Consider the following 25619-nt stretch of genomic DNA (forward strand, 5'->3'; position numbering starts at 1 on the left):
GGCTGAAGTTACAAATACAGATATTTATATGTGGCCCATGTACTTTTGCAGATTAATTTAATGAAGTTAGTCACATATTTAAAACACTTTATTTCTGTTTGACTTATGTATCCATTAGTGTTTTCTCCTCCTGTGCTATTATTCTCTCTCTCTCTCCTTCAGCCTGCCAGTCTGGTCTCTTCTCTCAGCTGCATCCTATCAGTAATCAGCCACCAGTTCTCTATGTAATAATCAATACCTTCTGTACTTAAACAACTCCTTTCATTGCCTCATCATTGGAAGCTTACATCAACTTCTGCAGCAGCCATCAGTCAAACCTCTTGTGGGTTCCTGTGAGGTCTCTGAGTTTTCAGACTTCAGTCATCTCACAATAAGACTTTCTTATTCCTGTCAGCATTTTGATCCAACTCTCTCCTTACAAATCATGATACTTTCAGAAGTATAGAAATATCCCAGCTCAGGTGACACTGGCCTACAATCCATATTCTCCACCACAACTTCTGACTTATCTGTGGTTTTTATTAGACTGTAAACCGTGAAGCTCTTCAGGTGTTTTAGATCTGAAGTTATTAGATCCCATTGGTCCCTAACTTGTGTCTAAGCAGTGTGTTTCATCATTTACATTCTTTATTTGCTAAATCGGTGAACTAAAAAACAAATCAAGAAAAAAGAGACGAACACAACACCTTCATCCTGTTTCTTTATGATTTCTCTGTTGTCTGCATAACACTAAATGCTTTTAGACAAAAGTTTCAGGCCGTCCTACACAGCCGTAGTTATTGTCACCAAACACACAATGTTGTCTTTTTCTATTACCAAGAAGTTAAGAACCAAACCTTGACTTGAATTTAATATTATGTGGTTTTAGAGCAGCTTTTACACTTCATAGATGGAAATAGGTAAAAGTCAACATATTGCTGCAGCAATGTCAATCAGGAGGAATTGAAAAACACGTTTCTGTTGAACATTCACACAGTTTCTTTTTCTAAAGTAGTTTATCTGTTCTATCAGCGATGCAATGTGGTTAGCACCGTGGCAAAAGAGCAAAATGAAAACTTATTATTAACCCTGATGAGTTTCAGATCATCAGGGTTCATTATTCATCTCTATGTCTTCTTTAGGAGTGTTGTCACATGAGTCCTCAAAGTCAGGCAGCATATTTCCTGTAGCAAACCTTTTTTATAAACGGTGCAACTTGGACACATCATCAGTAATGAACCAAAGGTCGTTCTTTGTTTTGGGTCTTAAATCACCTGCTGACCCAACCAAGAGTGATCAGTTCCCGGTTTGTGTCCAAGCAGCGTGGCACTACATTTTCCTTCTCGATCACTGAATTATTGGACTAAAAATTAGATGAACACAATATGCTTCGTTTTGCTTCCTCATCATCTCTCTGTCGTCTGCAGAGTACAAAGTTCTTTTTGGTGAAAGTTTTAGCCCATCTGTAGTTTTCAAATTGTCTCCAGATGCATAACGTTGCTTTTCTCTACTACCAAAAGTTAAAAACCAAAGTTTTGTTCGTTCAAATTTAATATCATGTGTGATTTTAGTGCAGTTTTTACAATGAATAGATGGAAATTGGTGAAAATCTCCATAATGTTGATGTAGAAACTGTCAGAAGGAATTGAAAAATAAGTTTCTAAAAGTTGCACATTCACACATCTTTTAAACTTTTTAAAAGTAATTTTCTTTATCTGTTCTATCAGCGATGCAGTGTGGTAAGTGGTTAGCATTGTGGCTACAGATCAAAATGCAAACGACTCTCCAAAACAGTTCTTGGGTGGCACCACTATGATCAGGTTTTTCTTTTCCTTTATTTTTCACTTAGAGTATCTGATAGTTTGGTTTAGCCTGTACATTCTCATCATCTAGGTTTATTTCTGTTAAATACATTAGGTAAATAGATTGATTCCACCCATGTAATGTTTTGCTGAGACTTTTGTCAGATCAGGTCAGCAGGTTTTTCTTTTCCTTTAAGTTTCACTTAGAGTATCTGAGTGGCCTTGTTTTATTTTAGCAATTTCTTTGATTTTTCCAAACCTAAGTGTCTCTTTCTCCCCCACAGTTTGTACAAACCTTTCTGGGATTTTGGTGAAGAAATGTTAATAATTTTTGTACATTTACAAGGTCAGTTTATTGTGGTTGCCATGGTAACCCCCTCCTCAAAAGGAGAGGCTGTAACATACATGAGACAAACAGTGATGGTAACATTTCTGATGCTGCTGTGTGAGGGCCACTAGTCTGCTGCTGCTGTTCAACATGACAGGAACACGGACAGTTTTGATTGCTGGAGTTATTTGAAACTCCATGCAAACCGGTTTCTGTTAACTCTCAGTATATTTATGTTTATTGATGCATAAACATCAATAAACAAAACACACTTTGGTTTTTTTGTTGTCTCTGTTGTGTTCATGGTTTTGACTTTATATGGAAATATATTTCCTGGTGTATTTCACTGTAAATCTAAACTATATTGTTTACAATATGAAGTAAATTGTTTACAACATATTTGTAAACAATATACAAATATGTCATACTGACTTCTCTCTTTCAGAAAAGAAATAATTATCACTCGTCTTGTTAAAGACTCTACATTCTGTGTTTTTATGTTTTAACATATAAAGATGCTAAGAGTTAATTTCTTGAAACACATTTATGGAGGTGCATTGACGACAATAAGAAAGCAATCATAGTAACCTTCAAAATAAAATGTGCAACATGTTTTTCATGCACCTACAGCAAAGTAACAGGATTTCCACTTACACTACAAACTCACCAGGGCCTGTTGAAGGCTGTGAGGCCGGATGAGGGCAACAGACATAAAATGTCTCCCATCTCAGAAAGTATCACTGACAGGTCTGTATGAGCTGTATCAACAATTAAAACCTTCTACACAACATATGTGGCTTTTAGGTTTTGATAGTCATTCATTTGTCATCACTGGTGTCAGCAAAATGTCCAGGAGTTTTTCTGCCTCTTTGCTTTGAGGAGACAATGAACATCTCCTCTCTGTCCTTCAGGCTTCTGAACTGAGAATATTTGATTTTACATCGAGTGTTGCTGCCATCTACTGGGGTTTTAGGGAACTGCTAAACTTTTGAACAAATGTTTTATTGCAACTTGATAGAAGAGTTATTTATCCTTCTGAGATAGTATTGTTTCTGCTGATGCATGCAACTGAATGGAAAACATTTTCACTGTCCTGAAATCATTCTCAGCTGTTTCTGTTCTGACAGTTTCACTCCATTTTGTATGGAAATAAAAAAATAAATGACTGTGACTCATGTGAAAGAAAGTTTTGCTGACGGTTTTGGTAAAAGACACCATAGCAAGACCATCACAGATCATTGTGAGCTCAGGTTCCTACTGGCGTATAACATCTTATCTATTGTGAGAAATTATTAGATAAAAAAAATAAAAAAAAATCTTAGTGAGTTTCTGAACCATTTAACTCTCTGGTCTTTTGTTGCCTTATTTTTTATTTTATATTTCCTTTTTTGTGTGTTTGCTTCATAGTGTAGTGTAAACATGTATAATGTTATGGTTTGTCTTGTCTGCTGTTCAACTCATCCATTCATCCATTTTCTGTTCACCCTTTGTCCCTAATGGGGTCAGGAGGGTTGCTGGTTTCTCTCCAGCTGCGTCCCGGGCGAGAGGCAGGGTCACGGGGTCACCCTGGACAGGTCGCCAGTCTGTCGCAGGGCAACACAGAGACACACAACCATTCACACACACACACTCACCTAGGGAGAATTTAGAGAAACCAATTAACCTGACAGTCATGTTTTTGGACTGTGGGAGAACCCGGAGAGAACCCACCATGCACAGGCAGAACATGCAGAAAGACCCCGGGCCGGGAATCGAACCCAGGACCTTCTTGCTGCAAGGCAGCCGCTCTACCAACTGTGCCACTGTGCAGCCCCTGTTCAATCAAGTCAGTCGTCAGTTTATTCATTTGTACCAGTAGTGAACTGGTACAACTGGTACCACTCAGCCTTCCACTCATCTGTGCTGCCTGGACATTTGGACATTTGGATTTGTATTTTCATCATTAAATCATCATTCCTTTATTCCAACCTGGGTCCTCAGGCTCCGCCGCACCACCACTCACTATAAATCATGACATGCTGCTGTTGTTTCCTGTTGCTTTGTGTCACTTCCTGGTTCCCTGTCCATGCTGATTTATCAGTTCCTTCAGTTTTCCTCATCAACGGCCTTAAAGTATATTTATATATGTTTTTATTAAGACTCTTAATTCTGTCTTCATCTTGGCTTCAATAAGCATCATTAGTGAAGCCAAGATGTTTGTTTGTACATACATGTAAAAACACACATGAACAACTTGTTTACACAAAACTATATGCAAATATAGTAAAAATAAAAAGTTAATGTTAAAAAACATCACAACTATATAAATCAGAATTATAGCAACCACTTTTACATATTTATCAGAATACATGTTTGCCTAAACTGAACAGACCATGTGAAAACAATAAAGTACATAATCTTTAAATGCAAATATTTATACAAGGAAATGTGATTTCAAACCTAAATACAATTATGAAGCAAAATGAGCATAAAACAAATTAAACACTTTAACCAATTTAAAGGGAAGATACTCAAGGCAAATAAAGAAAAAACGAGCAAAAAGAAACAAAATAAGTAAAAAACTGAGACACATTTTCAGAAAGATTACTTGATTTGGAAAGTAACTAAGTTAGATTACAAGTTACTTTATTAGTTCCTTTCAGAAGCTGCTGACAACAACCCTCTGACACCTCAATATAGAAATTACATTGCTTACAATTACAAGCTATTGCAATTAAGTATTAATGTATTTATTTATCCTTCTTCATTTCTATCTTTTTTCATCCATCTCTCTTTCTCTTTCAGTTTTTATCAACTGTATCTTTCTCTCTAATTATCAGGTTTATTTCCTTACCAAGCTTGACCAAGACCAAGCTATTGTAATTAATACTTAATTACAAGCTATTTTTCAGTGGTAACATCAAAAATGTGTTTTCATTTAAAAGGTTGAACTGAAGGGGAGATTTTTTTATCTCATGTTTAATTGCTTCAACAGACCAAAAATAATTCAATAAATAAAATGTGATACTTAATTTTGTCTTAATGAATTAATGCTGTTTTCTTGCACAGCTTTATAGAAACATTAATTCGTGGCTGTTTTCAATACACGTACTCTGTATTAGCAAGTCCAGACATCAACAAAGACACAGTGTGACAGAACATCAGGAAATGAGCCTGACAAAAACTAAGTAGCTTTAATCTGATTACTGGACTTGAGGTACTAAGGCGTTAGATTACTTGTTACTGAAAAAAGTTGTCTGATTACAGCAGGGATGTGCATTCCTGGTCCTTGAGGGCTGGTGTCCTGCACATTTTAGTTCTCTCCCTCGTGGCACCAACAACCTTTTCAGCATCTCAATGTTCTTCTTAGGCCTTCTAACGAGCCATCATCTGATTCAGGTGCGTTAAACCATGGAGAAAACTAAAACATGCAGGAGGCCGGCCCACGAGGACCGAGTTTGGGGACCCCTGGATTAGAAGAACAAACTACAAAGTACTGACTAAATACTGAAACTGTTTAAAACCTAAACATTCCCAGTAATTGTTACAATCCTGATTTCATTATCTGTGCTACTCGTCTCCTGACTGTCGGACATTTTACAAGAACAGATTGAAGCCAGAAACTTATCCATGATGCTTTTCCGACTGAATAAATACAAAGTTGTGTTTGCAAGAGGACTAAGAAAAACACAAATGAATCCTGCAGTATACCAAAACAGATCATACCAAAAATCATGATACAATACACCAAACAAACGCAGAATCTGAATGATGAAGGGCACAAACAGCAGAGTGTAAATAATCAGCACCACAACCTGAATGGCTGCGATTCGTCGTTTTTCATCTGCTGGGACATTGAACGCTGCAGAAAGAGCTTTGATAGTCCCAACCAGGAAGAAGATGAACACGGGAAAAGGAAGGAGGAGAAAAACTGTAATGATGATGCCAATCATCTTAAAATCTAGAGTAATAAAAAAAAATAGCGAAAACAAAACAGGAAGTATCCAGACCACCATGCAGACCACCACATATGTCTTGATGGTTCTCCTGAATCTGTACCACAGTGGCTTGGCAACAACCAGATACCTGCAATAACAGATAGAGATGTTTAGTCTCTGAAGGTTAATAAGAACAGATTAAAGTGATTATATGAGACAGAAGAGGGAAACATACCGTTCACAGGAGACACACATCATGAATCCAACACTGACCAGTGCAGCATAAAATATGAGGAGAAGGGGGATTAAACTAAAATAATCAAAATATACTGGAATTCTGCTGCAGAACTGAACGATATCAGAGACGAGAAGATTAATAACAAAAACTGGAGCATCCTGACCGTTTTTCACCTGAGAGAAATAAAACAGAGAAAATAACAAATTAATGACAGAATATTTTTGACATGTAGAATATTTCACACATTACATACATTTCTAGGTACAAGACAGACGAGAAATGAGAGAGAACACCTAGTTAAACAACAGGCTCAAGTAACTCATCCTTTATAAATATAAGTAAAGGTAATTTTATTTATATTGCACATTTTCAGAAACAAAGCAATACAAAGTGTTTTATAGGAATTAAAAGGAAATACATACAAAATAACAAACCAAAGGAAAGAGGAAAGGAAGAAAAATAATCTAATGTTGATCTAAAGTATGTAAACTAGGAGTTCCTGTTCAGGGTTGCTGAGTATCTTCTGGTCTAGTTCCTGTTCTGGGTTGGAAGAACAGGAGTCTAAAACGTAGTTGCTAAGGTAATTTTCCTGGATTAAAAATTTGTTCTAATCCCTGTTCTGGGTGGCTAAATATATATGTTAGTATTCTTTGGACTTTCTAAGTTTGCCTTAAATTTGTAAAGGTAATGAGAACTCCACAGAATCTCTGTAATAATTAAAACTAAAGAGGTTAAAGTTATTTTGTACTCACCTGAAAAAAAACTGCAATCAATATTATAATAACTAAAGGAAATCCAATGGCAATGGTGACCCAATTCACACAGATTAGAATACTACTGAGAATGTAGAATTCAGAGGAGTAGTGGCTCATGTTGCTGTAATCAGAGCCGTTTATCAATGACGTGTCGTTGAAGTTCAGCTCTTCCATTCTTTGCTGTTGAACCAGGATTTTGATGACTGAGGTAACTGTAAACATAAGTGATGATATATAATATATTATTTTTATCCCATTAAGTATAACTAGTAAGTCCTACTATTTACCATCAGAATCTATATTAATTAAAATTATACTGGTAAAAGTGGACAAATGTCTTCATCAGATTCTTTCATTGGTTTTAGATTCCATTTTTTATGGAGCTAAAACAGTCCCATAATTTACAAATGCACAGAACAAGATTCACACTTACAGTTTTGATGCAAAGACAAATATATTCAACCTAAAGCTGCTTCTGGTCTCTGGACTGCATTTGTGTGGACATTTTGAGACTCTGCTGCCACAGTTAAATCCATAAATGTTTCTTTTTTTTAACATGGAATGATCTGTAACATTCAGACAGTTTTCCTGTTTCAGCCAATCATATTGTCAGAGTAACTTATGTCAGTCACATTAAGCGCTGTATCCATGTTGAAGTACAGTCAGCAGACAGAGGAGCAATAAGTTAAAATACCTCTCCATATTTAGCTACTTATCCCCTTGTTATTATTATTAATGCTGATCTATTTAATAGTGCAAATATCAAGTAAATGATTGTTAGAGAGTTAAACTTACAGAGCTTCACTTTTTCTCCTGAAGACTTAATAAACTGTTATTGGTGTTCAACTGATTAAAAAACTTCTTTGTAATGTGAAAATCCTTCTGTGTTTTATTTAGTTTCAGTTCAGAATCTGACAGTAACTTTGTTGGAAAGGTCCAGTTTAGCCACATTATGGTGATAAAACCGAATGAGTTGGATTATCAGAGAATGTAAATAAATTCAACATCTACTTGTTCAGGATTTGGTTTTGATCAATAAAAAGAGCAATTAGTTCTGACAAAATCTGAAAAGTTTCAGGATATTTTATTTGACAAAGAGATCAATACAAATTTAAAATTTAACTAAAATACTAAAGCATCTTCCCTGTTTCATTCATTTTTATATTTCCAGATATAAATTCAAATTGTTTACCTTTGAAAGCTGTCAGGGCCCTTCTAGATGATTTCTCTCCTCTGGTGTTTGAAGGTTTGCTCTCTGCATTAACAGTCTGCAGAATTTATCACTGGACACAACATGCAGTTTGTTTCCACTGAAAATCATTTGCACACCCTGACATGCACATGTCTCCTTCTTATTTGAATACCAAACTCACTTTCATGCTTCTTCTTTCTCTGTAACTCTTTGTTTCCACTGAGTTTTGAATGTAACGTCAATGAAAGGTGTGTACAAGTTAATAGTCACGAAAATATGCAAAAATGTCTGACATCCAAAGGTCTTTAAATGCAAGTGTAGTGACTATTTGTCTCAAACTCAAATTCCAAAATCAAAAAACTCAAAGCTGATAGGTACTTTTCCTTGAACCTAAATAAAGAACCACAGACAACGTATATATGAATTTTATGACAAAGCTTTTGCAAAAGGAGAAGTCTCCGAAACAGCTTCTCCAAGCCGTTCAGAGAGAGTTCTAATCTCCTTTCACGCAAGCTCCTGTTTTATTGTCAAAGAAAAACAGCCAAAGGGGGCAGAGGTCTTAAAACATGTAACCTAATCAACCAGTAAAGAACAACAGACATTCCTGACCTCCAGGTCAGAAGATAAACAGACATTCCTGACCTCCAGGTCAGAAGATAAACAGACAAGCAAAAGAACACGTTAAACAGACTGAATTTGAACTAAAGTAATAACAAAATGATAATACCGAAAATTCTCTAACATTCCCCCCTTATTATCATTTTACTATGTGTATAAACCTTATGCAAAAGCTAAGCATAAAAAAGAAGAAAAAGAAAAAGAAGAAAAAGACCAATAAATGCAAGTTTTTTTTCTAACCTAAACAGAAAATACAATGGATAAATGGAATATAATGTAATAAATGAAAAATAAAAGAAACAGCAAAAATCAAATGCAGTTTTTTTTTTCTTTCATCCAAAACACCACTTGTTTTCACATTTTCGGTGTAGGAGTCATTCAGCAAATGAAGTCAGCTGTTTATTGATTACAGAAATTCATCATTGTTCAGAAAATCGTCAGAAACTTGGAACAAGTCATCTTCAGTCGTCTCATAAGATGCCTTTGTCAGCTGATAATTGATAACAGTTGTGTCAATTGTTTTGAACACCATATTACGTAGACAAGGAAAAATGCAACCCATAAAAAGACAGAACAACACTAACACAACTAGAACAGGCATCATGAGTTTTAACAGCAAGGTCCACCATGGTCCAGAAGTAAGCCATGAAAACAGATCAAAAGAGGGTGAACCGCGTGTTCCACTCTCCACATACTGTTTTAAATCTTCCAGCTCATATAGAGCATCAGAAATAGTTCCTCCAGTTCCTGTTTCGTCAGGCACATAAGTACAGCACGTTGGGCCAATGATCTTACAGACCCCTCCCTGAGGGGCAGTGAGGAAGTCCAAGACAACACGATTTTGCATAACCATGTTTCTCAGTTCAGCCATTTCTTTCATAGTGCCATTGGCCAGTTGGTAAGTGATGTTGATTAGTCGCAGTAATCCGTACCTGTTTATCTCAACATGGTCCCGAATCTCTCCTAGACCAACCCACGGAAAAAGGCTTTGCATGAATTTTTCTCCCCCGTTCCAAATCCGGAATTCCCATGGAACTCCAGTATGTGTTGTGAGGCCTCCCCATCTTTTGACCTCTGACGTAACTGTTCGTTTAGAGCGGGTGTGTAGATCATTCTGGGCTTTCCTGATGAACGCAATCGGGTTAATCAAAGGAACCACAGCACACAGTCCTCCCCAATTTTTCGGCAAGAACATGTACGCTTCATTTCCGCATATGAAGTACCAGTCTGCCAACATCCGGGAGCCATAATCTCCTGGCACTATGGCGCTACACAGTGTTGTCTCCTGTCTCCTCTTTGTCTTATGCGTGATGTTGAAACTCCTCTCCTGAAGCAGGTTGTCACAGTCCGGGTTGTCTTTCCAGACTTTGCAGCATGGAGTCGTCTCTTGACCCCTGCAGGCTGTGCAGGTGATGAAATCCTGTGTCGGTTTGCAGTAGGTGTAAACTCTGTTACACAAGTTCCAGGGCACCGTCCCTAGAACAACATGTCCATTATTATAAACACAGTTCCCTAGAGATCCTGGTTTAGCTCCTGCTAACGAAATGATCTCTGGTATTTTCCATACAGTTTGTTGAGAAGATGAAAAAGGAAGTACATCATCTGCGAGTGAACAATTTAAAGATTGAAATAGGCTTTGCACAGCCTCTCCCATCCGGAGGTCAACTGAATAGTCCTCCTCACGTGGTCTGTCTCCTCTTAGGGGTGGGATACGCCGTGGTCTGGTGCTTAGAACATAGAGACACATCTGTTTGTCGTCAGTAATGTTACCTGGTCGTAGACCTGAGTTATGTATGGAAACCGGCATCTGCGCACACACGTAGCAGTTCACAGCATGTCCCTCATAAGCGGTTCTATTCATCAGTTTCCACCACAGATTGGTACTGTAGTCATGCAGATGAAGCTCAGGCTCGTTTCCTTCTCCAAACATCAAACATACAGCAGTCACAGTACAGTAGAAAATCCATCTGGCATATGGAGTTTCCATTGCTGCTCGGCGTGCAGGGATGTCAGAACCCCTAAACTAAAGGAGTGAGAATCTTAGCGTTTCTTCACCGGGTTCCAGACGAACTACAACTATAATGTAGCCCCCCTGTTTATCCCGGGAGCTTTTAAAAAGCTCTCCTTCCTCTCTACTCCGACTTTAGGGATCAAACACTCTCTGCAGCTTACAGTGACTGAGATGTATCCTGCTGGGTCTTTCAGCAATCTTTACAGCTGTTGGTGTGGTCATCAGCACCTGGAACGGTCCTTCCCACCGTGGACTCGCCCAGTTCTTTCGTTTGATGACCTTTATGTAGACCCAATCACCTTGCTCGATTGGAGTGGCCTCCTGTACAGGAAGAGAATCAGAAGGCAGTAAATTCGCACTGGACACTTCCTTCAATTTAAAGGTCCTAATCATATAATCTGCTAATGTCTGTTCTTCGTCAGCTTTTTGTAAGTCGGGAGCAAATAGAGGCAATCTGTAAGCTCTCCCATGAATTATTTCAAAAGGTGTTAGACCATCAGCTGTCGGGGTGATCCTCATATAAAGCTTCACCAAATCTAAGCATTCAGGCCAGGCCCGGCCAGTATCTGCCATGCATTTTCGTAATCTGCTTTTTATAGTTCCATTGGCTCGTTCCACCAGCCCCGCGCTCTGTGGATGATAGGCACAGTGATTCTTTAATGTCATTCCCAAGTGTGTAGCCATATTTTGTATCACTTGGTTTACAAAATGTGGTCCATTGTCACTATAAACAGTTTGTGGAATGCCATGTGTTGGAATAATAGTTTTACAAATAGCCTTAGCTACTGTTAAAGCATCTGCATGCTTTGCTGGAACTATTTCAACCCATTTAGAAAAAGCATCAATCATCACCAGACAATATTTGTATGGCCCACTTTGTGAAAGTTCAATAAAATCCATATGCATAGTTTGAAATGGATAAGATGGTTTCGGGAACCTGCCTCGTTTTGGCCTTATGTTTCCCTGAGAATTATATTTCACACAGACTGGACATGCAGTACAAAAAATTTTTAAGTAAGAATTTAAACCATATGTTGTGAAATGCTGTTGTATTATAGTTTCCATCCCCCCTGTTGACACATGGCAGCGCCCGTGTGTCACAATTGCTGCCGCTTTAAATAAAGATTTAGGAAGGACTGGTTTGTTATCGACTTCAAAAATGTTCTCATCATTAATTTTCGCACCCTTAGTTATCCACATTTGTTTTTCAACCTTTGGTGCGTTATCCTGCATGTCTTTTAGCACTGCTTTGTCTATCATTTGTTGTTCTCCTTCAGTCTGTGCTGAGAAAGCTCCTTTCCCATGCTTCCCTGCTGCAGCTTCTTTAGCAATTTTATCAGCTAGCCTGTTCCCACTTGAAACTTCATCTTTTCCTGTTGTGTGAGCTGCGCATTTACATACAGCTAGTTTAGTTGGGAGTTGTATTGCTTGTAAAAGATCTTTAAGCAAAGATGCATGCGTTATTGGTCTCCCAGTAGATGTTGTCATTCCTCTACGCTCCCATTGTTTAGCAAAATAAAACAGTGTAGAGAAAACATACTGGCTATCTGTATACACTGTTAGGTGCTTGTCCTCAGCCAGTTCGCATGCCCTTGTCAAAGCAATCACTTCTGCTGCTTGTGCAGAGTGAGTGCTGGAAATTCTTTCTGCTTCTATTATTTCGTTCGGCAAAGCAACAACAGAATAACCTGTCTGGTTTTTACCCATAGGGTCCTTTGAACATGACTGTTACGCCCCCAAGGTCTAGGGGTCCAGGGGCGGTAACATAAAAATGTCCAGAGAAAAAGAATTAAATAAAAGAGGTGATTTATTACAAAAAAAGGGTTTCACAGAACCAAAACAAAGTACAACATAACCCAATTGAAACAAAAGAAAATGACTAACAAAAGTAAGACTGAGCAGTGCAAATTAAATTACAAAAGTTCAAACAAATCAGTCCAAAGGTAACTCAAACAATCCAAATCGAAAGTTACGTATGTAACTACGGTTCTATGAATCCCGGATGACCGCCAGAGGGCGGTGCTGAAAGCACTGAATGTTCCCTTCGCGCATGCGCTGTTCGAGCAATAATATCAACAGAGTCACACCTGTGACATATCGGATGATCAATCAGAGGCTATATAGCATGACATCATCCGAGGCTCTGTTCCTACAGAATCTTCTCGCGAAATGCAAGGATTCTGAGTGACAGAGAATCTCTGGCGGTCATCCGGGATTCATAGAACCGTAGTTACATACGTAACTTTCGTTCTATTTCATCCCTACTGACCGCCAGAGGGCGGTGCTGAAAGCACTGAATGACTAGTACCAACGATGTCACAAGGAATCCCGAGCACATACCTCACGGAGAAGGCCCAGAAGACCCTTGTAATAGAACCTCGCCCAGAGGATGAGAGGAGGCCACATTCACATTGTAAAATCTGGTGAATGTGCTTGGAGAAGCCCATGATGCAGCAGCACATATAGCTTCCAGGGGAACCCCTCTTAAGGCTGCCCAGGAAGTGGAAACGCTCCTGGTAGAGTGTGCCCTCACGCCGACTGGCAGGGGTCGGCGCCCTGCAGCGTAGGCATGGCAGATGACATCCACAATCCAATGGGAGAGACGCTGTTTGGACAGAGGACAGCCTAACCTGGAGCCCCCATAACACAAGAACAGCTGGTCTGAGCGTCGTATACCAGCAGTGGCTGCAATATAGGCCTCCAGAGCCCGCACAGGGCACAGTAACTCAGAACTATCACCGACGTCTCCTGATGTAGGCTGAAAACGCGCCAAACTCAATGGTTGGTTACAGTGAAAATGAGAAAACACTTTAGGAACAAACGCCGGGTTTGGCCACAAGGTAACACCAGAGCCATCTGAACTCCATCTGAGACAAGATGGGCTGACAGAAAGGGCATGTAGCTCACTGACCCTCTTAGCTGAGACAATAGCCAACAAAAAGGCGGTCTTACATGACAACCACTTGAGGTCCGCCTGAACCAAAGGCTCAAATGGAGGGCGGCACAGGGAACTGAGGACCAAAGACAGGTCCCAGACTGGTGCTCGTGGAACCATTGGCAGGCGCAGTCTACGAGCACCACGCAGAAAAAGAGAAACCAGATTATGGCTCCCGACTGTACAGCCATCAATGTCAACATGACTAGATGAGATAGCCGCTACATATACCTTAAGCGTCGAAGGAGAGCGGCCCTTATCAAAAAGAGACTGAAGAAACTCCAGAATCGTGGGCACCGCACAGGTGACCGGATCATCATTACGGGCAAAACACCACTGGGAAAACAGACGCCATCTGTTTTCATATTGCTGACGAGTGGAGAGTGCTCTGGCACTCAAAATAGTGTGCCTGATGGGACCTGAATAGCCAGTCAGCTGCTGTTCGAGCCTCCCAGTGGCCACACCCACAGTCGGAGGCGACGAGGATCTGGATGCCATATCTGGCCCCCCAACTGAGATAGTAAGTCCCTCCGGGTCGGAAGACACCATGGGACCCCATGACACAGATTCCATAGAAGCGGAAACCATGGCTGTGCTGGCCAATACGGAGCTACCAGCAACATCCTGTGGCCCTCCTCGAGAACTCTCTGAAGAGTTGGCCAAATCAGGGAAAGGGGTGGAAAGGCATATAGAAGGACCCTGGGCCAAGGATGGGCCAAAGCGTCCTGGCCCAGTGCACCTGCGGCCCCTGTAAGGGAAAACCATAGAGGACAGTGAGTCGACTCCTCTGTGGCGAACAGGTCTACCTCCGCCTGACCGAAAAGGTCCCAGATCAGGCTGACCACGTCGCTGTGGAGGGACCACTCTCCCGGAGCCGGTGCTCGCCGGGAAAGGGAGTCTGCCACCCCGTTGCACAGACCCGGCAAGTACACCGCCCGCAGGGTGCATAGGTGAACAGTCGCCCAGTTCAGGAGGTCCCGGGACTCCTGCAGAAGCTGAGCCGACCTGGTGCCGCCCTGGTGGTTGATGTGGTAGACAACAGAGGTGTTGTCCGATCGAATCAGGACATGTCTTCCCTCCAAGTGGGGCAAAAAGTGCCTGAGGGCCAAATGCACAGCCCGCAGCTCCAGCACATTTATATGCTTGGAGCGATCCAGTGGACCCCAGCGGCCCTGAACCGCCCTGTGTTGCCATACGGCGCCCCATCCCGTGGAGCTGGCATCCGTCGTGATCACTTCTCTGCGACACACTACTACCCCCATGGACACACCCCTGGACAAATAGGCCCTGTCTCTCCATGGGGTCAGGGCATGAAGACAAGGCCATGTTACCACAAGTTTTCGATTCCGGTGTAGCTTGGCATCCAGGTGCCAGCTGTTGATCCACCTCTGCAAAGGGCGCAGTGACAACAGACCTAAGGGCACAACCCGAGTAACCGATGTTAGTTTGCCCAGCAGCCGCAGGAAGGCAACGTAAGGAAGCTGCCTGCCCAGCCTGAATTGACTCACCAGCTGGAGGATGTCGTCCACCCTCTGGACAGATGGGTAGGCTGTCATGGAGGGAGAATCCAAGAGCACCCCAAGAAAAGTGGTCGTCTGCGATGGAATCAGACAGCTCTTCTCCAAGTTCACCTTGAGGCCCAACCGAGACACATGAGCGAGCAGGCGACTCGTATCGCGACACGCATCCTCTCGAGACGGGGCACAGAGAAGCCAATCGTCGAGGTACGGAAGAACCTTCATGCCGCGGGCCTGCAGAGGAGAGAGGGCCGCCCTCACGCACCGAGTGAACACCCTCGGGGAAAGGGAGAGGCCGAACGGGAGCACACAGAACTGCCAGTGGCGACCCTGATAGGCAAACCTGAGAAAGCGGCGATGTTCCGCCGCAACAGGTACGTGAAAGTACGCATCCATAAGGTCGATCGATGTAAACCATTCTCCCCTTGCCACAGCCCGAAGAACCTCTGCAGTCGTGAGCATGTGAAAAGGCAGGACCTTTAAATACTGATTGAGTCCCCTGAGATCCAAAATGGGACGAAATCCACCTGTCTTTTTTGGCACGAGGAAATAAGTCGAATAGTAGCCTCCGGGATGCCGCAGAGGATCTACTGCCTCGATAGCACCCTTGGCCAGGAGGGCGGAAAGCTCCTGGTCCAGGGCTTGAGCTCTCACCGGGTCGGTGATGACAGTCACCCTGACCCGGTGGGAGATGTGAGGCCGCCGTCGGAACTGTAGCCGGTAACCATGGGTCAGAGTGGCAACCACCCACGGATCCACAGCGAGAGCAGCCCAGCAACCGAGCTGCTGATGGGAAAAACATCCGACGGCTGGCCTGGCAGCATCACCTTCTCTCCCCACGACCCGTAGGGGTCCTGGGGGGGCGGCGGCCAGAGTCTGCAGCCCGGGTGGGCCTGGTTGGGTGTGCCTGGCACACACGAAAGTCCCTGCTGGGTCTCTGCTGTACCACACGAGGGTGAAACCCACCAGGCCGATCACAACCCCGAGGCGGCCGAATGCCGGGGCTAACCGATGGGCGCCTCGGATCATGAGGAGGAGGGGGCATACCTCTGCTGAGGCCTGAGAGCTGTTGTCTAGTCTGCCGCGCCTGAACCGTTCGCTGCAGCGCTTCCAAAGCAGCAGACCCGAATAACTCCCCTGGCACCACAGGGACACTGCGGAGGGTCCTGCGGCATGTCTCAGTCAATGTAGACTGAGCCAGCCAGACCTGTCGGCGAGCCTGGACCAGAAAAGACATCAGACGCCCAAGCTCTCTGGTCATCAAGGCAAAGGCCTGAAGTGCTGCATCGCTAAAGCCAACAGCAGCATCAGCCCCACCGGTATCCTGAAGGGATGCAGAAAGGGCAAACATGAGGTGTGCCAAGGAATTGCCAAGGCGGCCGGCACGAGCTCCAGCATTATAAGCTTTACAGAGGAAACCATCTGTAATGCGACATTGAGCCCGCGGGCACCGAACATCCTCACGCAGGGCTTCATCAGGGGACACAATGAGCGAGGCAACAGCAGGTTCGACCGCAGGCATGCGATCCAAGCCTGACTGGACAGAATCATGCATAGCTGCCAACACCCGACCATCTGCAGAGAGACGTGAGAAGGCTCTAGGGTCCCGCCAACAAGCATGCAACTCCCTGAGGTACTCTCCTGATGGAGGGACAGAAAAGGGAGCAGGAGCTCGTCCGCGCCTGAAAAAAGCACTGCCAGGAGCGGATTCCACCACTTGAGGGACATCCAGCTGCAGCTGTCTCAAGGCCATAAGCATAATGTCCTGCATGGAACCGTCACCCGAACCACTAGCCGCACTCTGAGAGGAAGAGCGTGAGCCAGTCTCCGAAGTGCGAGGCGACCGTGCCTCCTCCTCCTCCTCATTCCCAAAATGAGAGGCAGAGGCAGCCAAAGACAGCACATCCTCCTCCACAGCTAATTCTGGCATAGGTGGGGAAGAGAATCCAGTCATCGGAGCACCCGCCTGAGGTGCCTGAAAAAGGGATTTCATCTCCGCCAACTCTGCAGACAGTCGTTCAACCCTCGTGGAAAGACCCTGGTCAGATCTCGCTCGCCTCTTCTTAGGAGGAGCCACAGAGGATGCGGTCTCAGTCCTGCGTTTAGAGCGCCTGGGAGTGGCCACCTGCCCAGAAGGTGGAAGGTCAGTCCCACACATGGGGCGTAACTGGGCCAGTCGAGCCACTTTTACAGCATGGGGCATGTAGCTGCAGTTCATGCAGGGATTGTCTGACAGGGCCTCAGCCAGGTGATCATGCCCGAGGCAGGCAGGGCACAGGTCGTGGCCATCATCCGCCTGAAGCGCAGCCCCGCAACCCGCACAACAGTGGGAGCTATCCATGGCCAAGCAGAAGGAGCCCCACCACTGGCAGACAGAGCTGCCTACGATCGGGAGAGGGGGCGGAGAACGCTACCGTCACCAATCACAACTGGGAGAGAGGGCGAATAACCCCAGAGGGGCAACACGTAGCCCAACCGCTAACTCCGTTAGCCGTGCAGAACTCCGAACAGGAGGCTTACTAAAATCGGGAGAGGGGGCGAAAACGCTGCCGTCACCAATTAAAGCAGCAACAGAGTGAGGTGAGCCCAAGAGAGAACCGGCTGAAATTGGGAGAGGGGGCGAAAACGCTGCCGTCACCAATTAAACCAGCAAACAAAAGTCAGGTGCCTAAGACAGGAACGGTTGAAATTGGGAGAGGGGGCGAAAACGCTGCCGTCACCAATTAAACCAGCAAACAAGAGTCAGGTGAGCCTAAGACAGGATCGGTTGAAATTGGGAGAGGGGGCGAAAACGCTGCCGTCACCAATTAAACCAGTAAACAAGAATCAGGTAAGCCCAAGACAGGATCGGTTGAAAAAAAAAACAAAAAAAAAAAAAAAACGCCGCCGTCACCAATGAAAGCAGCAAACAAAAGTCAGGCGAGCTCAAGACAGAGTCGGCTGAACTGGGAGAGGGGGCGAAAACGCTGCCGTCACCAATCAAAGCAAAATAGCAACAAAGGGGCTGATGTCCACAACACAGGACGAAAGAACTTAAAAAGGCTAACACCGTTAGCAAAGCTCCAACAGCACCTGTAACGAGGATCCGTCGCAGCCCTAGGAGGGCGACACACCGCAACTCCGGCCAACAGGCAGTCGGGCGTCCAACGACGGTAAAAATATCCAGAAATCCAAAAGGCCGATGCCATACAAAGCGAACCACACGCGAGAAGAAAAGAGGAACAGAGCCTCGGATGATGTCATGCTATATAGCCTCTGATTGATCATCCGATATGTCACAGGTGTGACTCTGTTGATATTATTGCTCGAACAGCGCATGCGCGAAGGGAACATTCAGTGCTTTCAGCACCGCCCTCTGGCGGTCAGTAGGGATGAAATAGAACAAAAGACACAAAGGGAACACCAAACCTCCCTAGCACAAGCTAGTAGCAGCACACACAATCAAACTGCTTTAGCAGTAGCAAACAAAGTTCCAAGTGCTCTACCAAGCAGCATCAAACAAAAGTAGGGGAACAGCTTTACAGAACCTCTTCCTACTAGCTGTCCCCACGCAGGACTGTTCCAGGAGCCTTTTAAAGGTACAGGTGAGGCTCATCAGCATCTGATTGGCTGGCCACGATCTGCTGATCCAAGGGTGTGTGTCTCCTGCAGCTTCCAGGCAACCAATCAGAATAAGTGTTGTCACAGCTGATCCTGCTTAACAAAAGAAAAAGGAGCATGTACAGCCTCAAGAGGCCAGGGGCCGTAACAATGACCCATCAACAAACCAGACTTCTCCTATTTCTAATGGGGTGTCCTGTAGATCTGGCCTAGGAAGCTGCAAGTGCTCTGTAGCTTCTAGGCAGCTGTGTGGCGTTCCATCACATGGTAATGGAAGCAAAGTAGCTGGATTCAGAATCGTACACCGTTTTATTATAATGTGTGGTTGTGACAAAAGTGTCGCCGTGTAAGAAAGGTGTCGTGCTGGTGAGAGCAAATTCATTTTGCTCTGCAAAAGTAGAACATCTACAGCGTGTGGAACTAACAGCTCCATTTTGTGAAACAAAACTATGTCAGCCGACATGTTTACTGCTAACGCTGCCGCACAGACTGCTTGCACACAATCTGGTAAAGACTGTGCTACTGGATCTAACCTTTTTGAGTAGAAAGCTAACGGTTTCAGCTTATCACCATGACTTTGTAGTAACACAGAGGTCATGAATCCGTTCTTGCAGTCTACAGTTTGAACAAAGGTTTTTTTATAGTTTGGAAGAATCAAAGTTGTTGCTTGCATTAGTGCTTGTTTTAATTCAACAAATCTTTTTTCAGCTTCTGGATTCCAAGTTATTTTGTCAGTCATAGCCATTGGGGTGCTATGAATCAAATCCTGGAAAGCCTGAGTTTTTTCAGCATAGTGTGGAATCTAGGCTCTGCAGTAATTACAAAGTCCAAGAAAAGACATCATTTGCTTCTTAGTTTCTGGTTTAGGTGCTTCAGAAATTGTCTCTTTTCTCGCTTTTTGTATCTGCTTTCCCTCAGCAGAAAGTGTATGTCCCAAATAATTTACTTCTTTTCTGACCCACTGTAGCTTTTCTTTGTTTACTTTGTTCCCTGTCTGGCTGAGGTGGTGCAGCAGAGCGAGTGAGTCTGCTCTGCATGCTTCCTCACTTTCAGATGCTATCAACAGGTCATCAACATAAATCAAAAGTTGACTTTTTTCTGATATTTGAAAATCAGACAAACAAGCCATTATTGCTTCGCAAAATATGCTTGGACTTTCAGTAAAACCTTGGGGTAATCTGGTATAAGTATACCCCTGACCTTTGTAGGTGAATGCAAACCAGAACTGCGAATCTGGGTGAATGGGTACAGAGAAGAAAGCATTGCTGAGGTCAATTACCGTGAAGAATTTATTGCTTGGTCTTAGCGAGTTTAACAGCGTGTGTGGGTCTGGCACATTTGGTGCTCTCGTTTGAACTGCTTCATTGACTGAATGTAAATCCTGAATCATGCGCCAGTCTTTTTTGTTTGCCTTTTGAACAGGAAAAATAGGTGTGTTACAAGGAGAATCTGAACACTTTTTGATGATTCCTCCTTTTAACAATCCTTCGATTACTGGTTTAATCCCGTCCAGTGCTTCCGGTTTTAAAGGATATTGTTTTACTCTGGGCCTCCAACTAGATTTTGCTTTTATTTGTACTGGTGGAATTGAACCAAGTAACCCTACATCAGAGGGACCTTTTGTCCACAAGTGTTCTGGAAGCTTTGCTAGTTCAGCTTCCTCTTTTTCTGTAAGAAATATGTTCATATGTCACTCAAATGCATGAACTTGAGCTGTGCCCGTAGCAACTTCACAAAGTGATTGTTTCCAGACGTCACAGCTGGGGCTGTAGCTCCATCCATCTTCTCTTTCTTTGTAATCAGTGGCTTCAGAAGCCATTTTGGTTCTGTTACCCACATCTGCCCATGTGATATTATGTGGTTTAAAAAGCGAGATGTGTGGGTTTGCAGGCAACTTATACAGCTCTGTTTGACTAGTCGGAAGGAGCACAGTCACAGCTGCATAAGACCTACGGTCTGTGAACATTTCAGTCACAGCAAGTGTCACAGGATTTGTTTCTAAAAACTTTTGCACATAATCATCCTGTGAATCATTTAGGATGTTCATTGTTACATGCAATTGATTGTAGTTCATTTCTGTTTCAGGTAAGTCCAGTTGTCCTCGAGCTTCTCTGAGAAGCTTTCCTGGAACATGAGGATTGTCAACTGGCTTTAGATCATATGAACAGTAGATTTTTTCATCTTTTTGAACTGTATACAGATCAGAATGTTTTAGTCTGACAGCTCTCATGCCATTTTGTACAGGGACTACTGCTATCCCTAATTTTGTCATTAGGTCTCTACCTAACAGATTTATTGGACATTGAAACGACATTACAACAGAAGCTTTTACTTTAATTCCTGTTTCAGGATCTTTAAAAGATGTATTTTTTGACATATGTTCTCTATGTATTTGTCCATTGGCAGATTTCACCCAAATGGACTCATATGTAGGGTTTACCCCTTCTATTTTAGTTTTTAGAACTGTTTTGCATGCACCGGTGTCGCATAGAAATTCAACTTTTTCCCCACAAACAATCAGTGTAATGTAGGGTTTTTCTTTTAATGCATTTAACATATCCCAGGCTGCACATATATCCACCATTTCATCAATTTGATCTGGTGGTATGTTTTGTTTGGGTGTGGCAGCGTCTAGTCATGCTGAAGAGTTAGGCTTTTGTTTTTTCTCCCATCTGCCACCCCTCCGATGATTTATTTTGTTTTCTGGGCAATGTCTTGCCCAGTGGCCAGGATGGCCACAATGCCAACATTCATCTGGACGTTGTGGTTTTTGTGAGATATAACGTCGGAGTGGTTGCTCATAGCGACCTCCTCTGCCGCTATTTCTCTCTCGACCTCTTGAGGAGCCACGGAACAAGACAGAGGTATCTACTTCTCCAAAATCCTCCAGATGAAAAACATCTGATCCTGTTTTTGGTTTTTTTACTACTTTTTCTGCATGACGTGCCCACGTCATCAGCTGTGGGACTGAGGCAACATCATATTCAACCAGGTGTTTTTTAATCCAGCCCTCAATTTCAGGGCGAAAACTAGACATTAAAGCGTTTTTTAATTGTTGTTGATATACGCTTTCTGGTCCTCCATCATAAGTGATCCCACTGTGAACTTTGAACTCCTTTTCAAATCGTAGACGAAAGTCGTCCACATCTTCTCCAACCTTTTGTTTAATATCTGACAGATGACTATAATTTGCCCTTTTACGAAAATTTGTTCTAACTCTCTCACACAACGGGTCCCATTGTGCTTTAAAAACATCAGAGAGAGCGGGGTTCGCTCCTTGAGGGTATGGAATTGGAATTAAAATATTATTATTAATTACTTTCCCTGTATAACTTCCCCTCACTTTTGCCCAATCCTTTCCTAATGAGGACATGGCTGCTTCTCCTGCTTCCACTCCATTTAATCTATATGAATGGATTAATCCCGTCATGTCTTCTATCCATTTGTCGGGATCTTCTGATACAGGCGTTATTCCTTCTACCGCTTTTCTGGCCTCTTTCAAGGTCCAGGGTCTGAAAACATAAATGTGTGGCGGTTGGCCATCTCTAGGATTTGGGTTTGGGACCTGGATCATTGGATATTGTTCCGTCCCTTCAAGGCTGTACAAAACTTTTGGCTTCCTGTTCTGCCTCAGGTTATATGAATGTCCCTGATCGCTGGGACCTGCACCTTCCTCCTCATATAACGGTGGTGGGGAGACAGGCAGGGGTGGGTAAAGTTTAGTTGGAGTATGAACTGACAGTGGATCTGTAGTTAGATCAGCTGGTGGGGATTTTGCAGGAATGAGAGTTGGAGAAACTGAGGGCAGTGTGGCTTGCGCACGCGAGGGAGGGGCCTGCACTGCAGCTAATATGGGCTCATTATCTTCTGGTTTTACAAAGAAAGTAGTGGCTCCCTCATTTATATTAAAAGGTGCACTCGGCTGACTATTTGCCGAGGCTGTTGGTACTGAGACAGAAGCAGACGGAGCTGCTGCAGCGGTCGGGGGAGGAGCAGTCGGCCGTACCTGCTCTCCCCGTCCCGCTGAAGCATTCCATCTGGTTAACACCATTTCATTTTCTTCTGATCTTAAGTTATTTGATTCTACAAGCTTTTTATCTTTAACCTTTTTAATTTGTTCTTTACGGTCTATGGCTGCTTTTAACCATAGTTTAGCACACCTTAGCTCATCCTCCTTTTTAGCCTTTTTTATCCCCTTTTTTCTTGCTACACTACTCTCCAGAATTCCAACAATTGCTTGCCATTGATCAATTTTCAGCTTCCCATCTATTTTATATTTCTTTTTCCATTTTTTTATGTGTACAATGCTACCAGGAAATCTGGACAGCATGTATTTCTCATCTCCGTTGAGGCCCTCAGCGAGTGAGGAATTACAAGAATTTGTGTTTCCCATTATTTAAATCACTTGCAATTTTAGCTTGAAAATTTTTGGTATTTTGTGCTTCCTCAGAGAAAGTGCTGTAAATCAGCACTCAGTGCCTTCTGAAAAACAGGCTTCTACTTGGAGCCTAGCTTCCAAGCGGTTTTTCACTTTGGATCCTAATTCCGAAGGCAGAGAGTTTTACTCCCAGAGAGAGAAGCACCATTCACTCTTTCATACACACACACATCAACAAAGCAGCAGATAAAACACCAATATCAACATAGCAATAACAAAGCAGTATTACAAACTTCCTACGTGAGGACTTACTCTTAAGAAGTGTCCTGTAAATAAGGAGGCTCTAAGAGCCGTACCTTTTGCCTTTAGTTGAAACTCTGTCAACTGGGACTCTAACCCTTCTTTAGTCAAAATGATATTTGACAAGGACTCAGACCTTCATTTAGTCAAACTGATATTTGACAAGGACTCAAACCTTCATTTAGTCAAGCTGGTATTTGACAAGGACTCAAATCTTCATTTAGTCAAGCTGGTATTTGACAAGGACTCAAACCTTCATTTAGTCAAACTGATATTTGACAAGGACTCAAACCTTCATTTAGTCAAACTGATATTTGACAAGGACTCAAACCTTTTACGGAATTTAAGCTTCTAGCAGGACTCCGCCGTCCTTTTGTTTTAAAATTCACTTACGTTTCTGTAGTTGTCTGGTTGTCCAGTCGGATCTCGTCTCTCCGCCGTTGACAGACAAAGTCGGACATGCGTCGCTGGCCCAGCGAAGAATTTGCTTCCTGGGTCTTTCTTTCCAGGTCCAGTTGACTCTGGCCGTGCACGGATTCAGCGCGTCTCCCTCTGCCTGACAGCGGAGGAGGGAGAGATCCCGGGTTTCGGCACCAAAATGATAGGTACTTTTCCTTGAACCTAAATAAAGAACCACAGACGACGTTTAAACTAATTTAATATGTGAACTTATTTCCAATAATTTAGCTTATGTATATAATGTACAGTGCTTTTTGTCACCAACTGTGTTTGTGTAACGTGTTTCGTGTAATGAGCGATTATAAACGGCAGAGAACAGGTTCGAGGTGAGGCAGGCAGTTCTCTTGCCTCATGGCAGGGGGTGCTCAAGATCCCAGACGTTCGTCTTGTTCACTCCTCAACTGAGTAAGTGACAGCGAGCTAGGCTAAACGATTCGGGAAGCAAGTCAAGTGCAGCGATAGATTATAATAGAGATAGTGATTTTTTGTTTTGTTTTTTAAGGAAATGTGTGTTTTGTGAGCTACAGTTTGTATGTGTAAGGATGCAGAAGTGAAACATAACCTGTAAACTGCTGTCAATCTATGCATCTATTTGCAAATCTGATTCTGATGACGTCAGTGCCTCACCAGCTATGAACCTCACCGCACGTCACTGCTATCCACAGACGTGTACTCATAATGAAATGGCTGAAGTTACAAATACAGATATTTATATGTGGCCCATGTACTTTTGCGGTTTAATTTAATGAAGTTAGTCACATATTTAAAACACTTTATTTCTGTTTGACTTATGTATCCATTAGTGTTTTCTCCTCCTGTGCTATTATTCTCTCTCTCTCTCCTTCAGCCTGCCAGTCTGGTCTCTTCTCTCAGCTGCATCCTATCAGTAATCAGCCACCAGTTCTCTATGTAATAATCAATACCTTCTGTACTTAAACAACTCCTTTCGTTGCCTCATCATTGGAAGCTTACATCAACTTCTGCAGCAGCCATCAGTCAAACCTCTTGTGGGTTCCTGTGAGGTCTCTGAGTTTTCAGACTTCAGTCATCTCACAATAAGACTTTCTTATTCCTGTCAGCATTTTGATCCAACTCTCTCCTTACAAATCATGATACTTTCAGAAGTATAGAAATATCCCACCTCAGGTGACACTGGCCTACAATCCATATTCTCCACCACAACTTCTGACTTATCTGTGGTTTTTATTAGACTGTAAACCGTGAAGCTCTTCAGGTGTTTTAAATCTGAAGTTATTAGATCCCATTGGTCCCTAACTTGTGTCTAAGCAGTGTGTTTCATCATTTACATTCTTTATTTGCTAAATCGGTGAACTAAAAAACAAATCAAGAAAAAAGAGACGAACACAACACCTTCATCCTGTTTCTTTATGATTTCTCTGTTGTCTGCATAACACTAAATGCTTTTAGACAAAAGTTTCAGGCCGTCCTACACAGCCGTAGTTATTGTCACCAAACACACAATGTTGTCTTTTTCTATTACCAAGAAGTTAAGAACCAAACCTTGACTTGAATTTAATATTATGTGGTTTTAGAGCAGCTTTTACACTTCATAGAGGGAAATAGGTAAAA

At 42.9% G+C, this 25619-nt stretch overlaps 3 protein-coding genes across 4 annotated transcripts; all 3 read right to left on the reverse strand.

Moving 5' to 3' along the window:
• Positions 1 to 5612: 5612 nt before the first annotated feature.
• Positions 5613 to 8287, reverse strand: LOC122842758 (G-protein coupled receptor 4-like). Its single transcript, XM_044136900.1, has 4 exons — positions 8212 to 8287; positions 7017 to 7231; positions 6262 to 6437; positions 5613 to 6174 (listed from the first exon to the last, which is right to left on the reverse strand). The coding sequence occupies exons 2-4, from the start codon at positions 7191 to 7193 to the stop codon at positions 5613 to 5615; spliced, it is 915 nt and encodes a 304-aa protein (XP_043992835.1). The 5' UTR covers positions 7194 to 7231; positions 8212 to 8287.
• A 344-nt stretch (positions 8288 to 8631) lies between these two features.
• Positions 8632 to 24201, reverse strand: LOC122842599. 2 transcript variants are annotated; one of them, XM_044136628.1, is made up of 2 exons: positions 23964 to 24201; positions 8632 to 11161 (listed from the first exon to the last, which is right to left on the reverse strand). In XM_044136628.1, exon 2 carries the CDS (start codon positions 10814 to 10816, stop codon positions 9236 to 9238), a length of 1581 nt encoding a protein of 526 aa, XP_043992563.1. In that variant the 5' UTR covers positions 10817 to 11161; positions 23964 to 24201; the 3' UTR covers positions 8632 to 9235. The 2 variants fall into 2 exon arrangements, with proteins under 2 accessions (XP_043992563.1, XP_043992562.1); XM_044136627.1 differs by having other exon boundaries at positions 8632 to 11470.
• LOC122842759 lies at positions 14188 to 25022 on the reverse strand. The gene is made up of 4 exons (XM_044136902.1): positions 25002 to 25022; positions 23964 to 24126; positions 16500 to 17674; positions 14188 to 16429 (listed from the first exon to the last, which is right to left on the reverse strand). The coding sequence occupies exons 1-4, from the start codon at positions 25020 to 25022 to the stop codon at positions 14207 to 14209; spliced, it is 3582 nt and encodes a 1193-aa protein (XP_043992837.1). The 3' UTR covers positions 14188 to 14206.
• Between the last annotated feature and the right edge of the window lie 597 nt (positions 25023 to 25619).

The sequence above is a fragment of the Gambusia affinis genome, linkage group LG13 (assembly GCF_019740435.1).
Source record: "Gambusia affinis linkage group LG13, SWU_Gaff_1.0, whole genome shotgun sequence".
NCBI classification, from domain to species: domain Eukaryota; kingdom Metazoa; phylum Chordata; class Actinopteri; order Cyprinodontiformes; family Poeciliidae; genus Gambusia; species Gambusia affinis.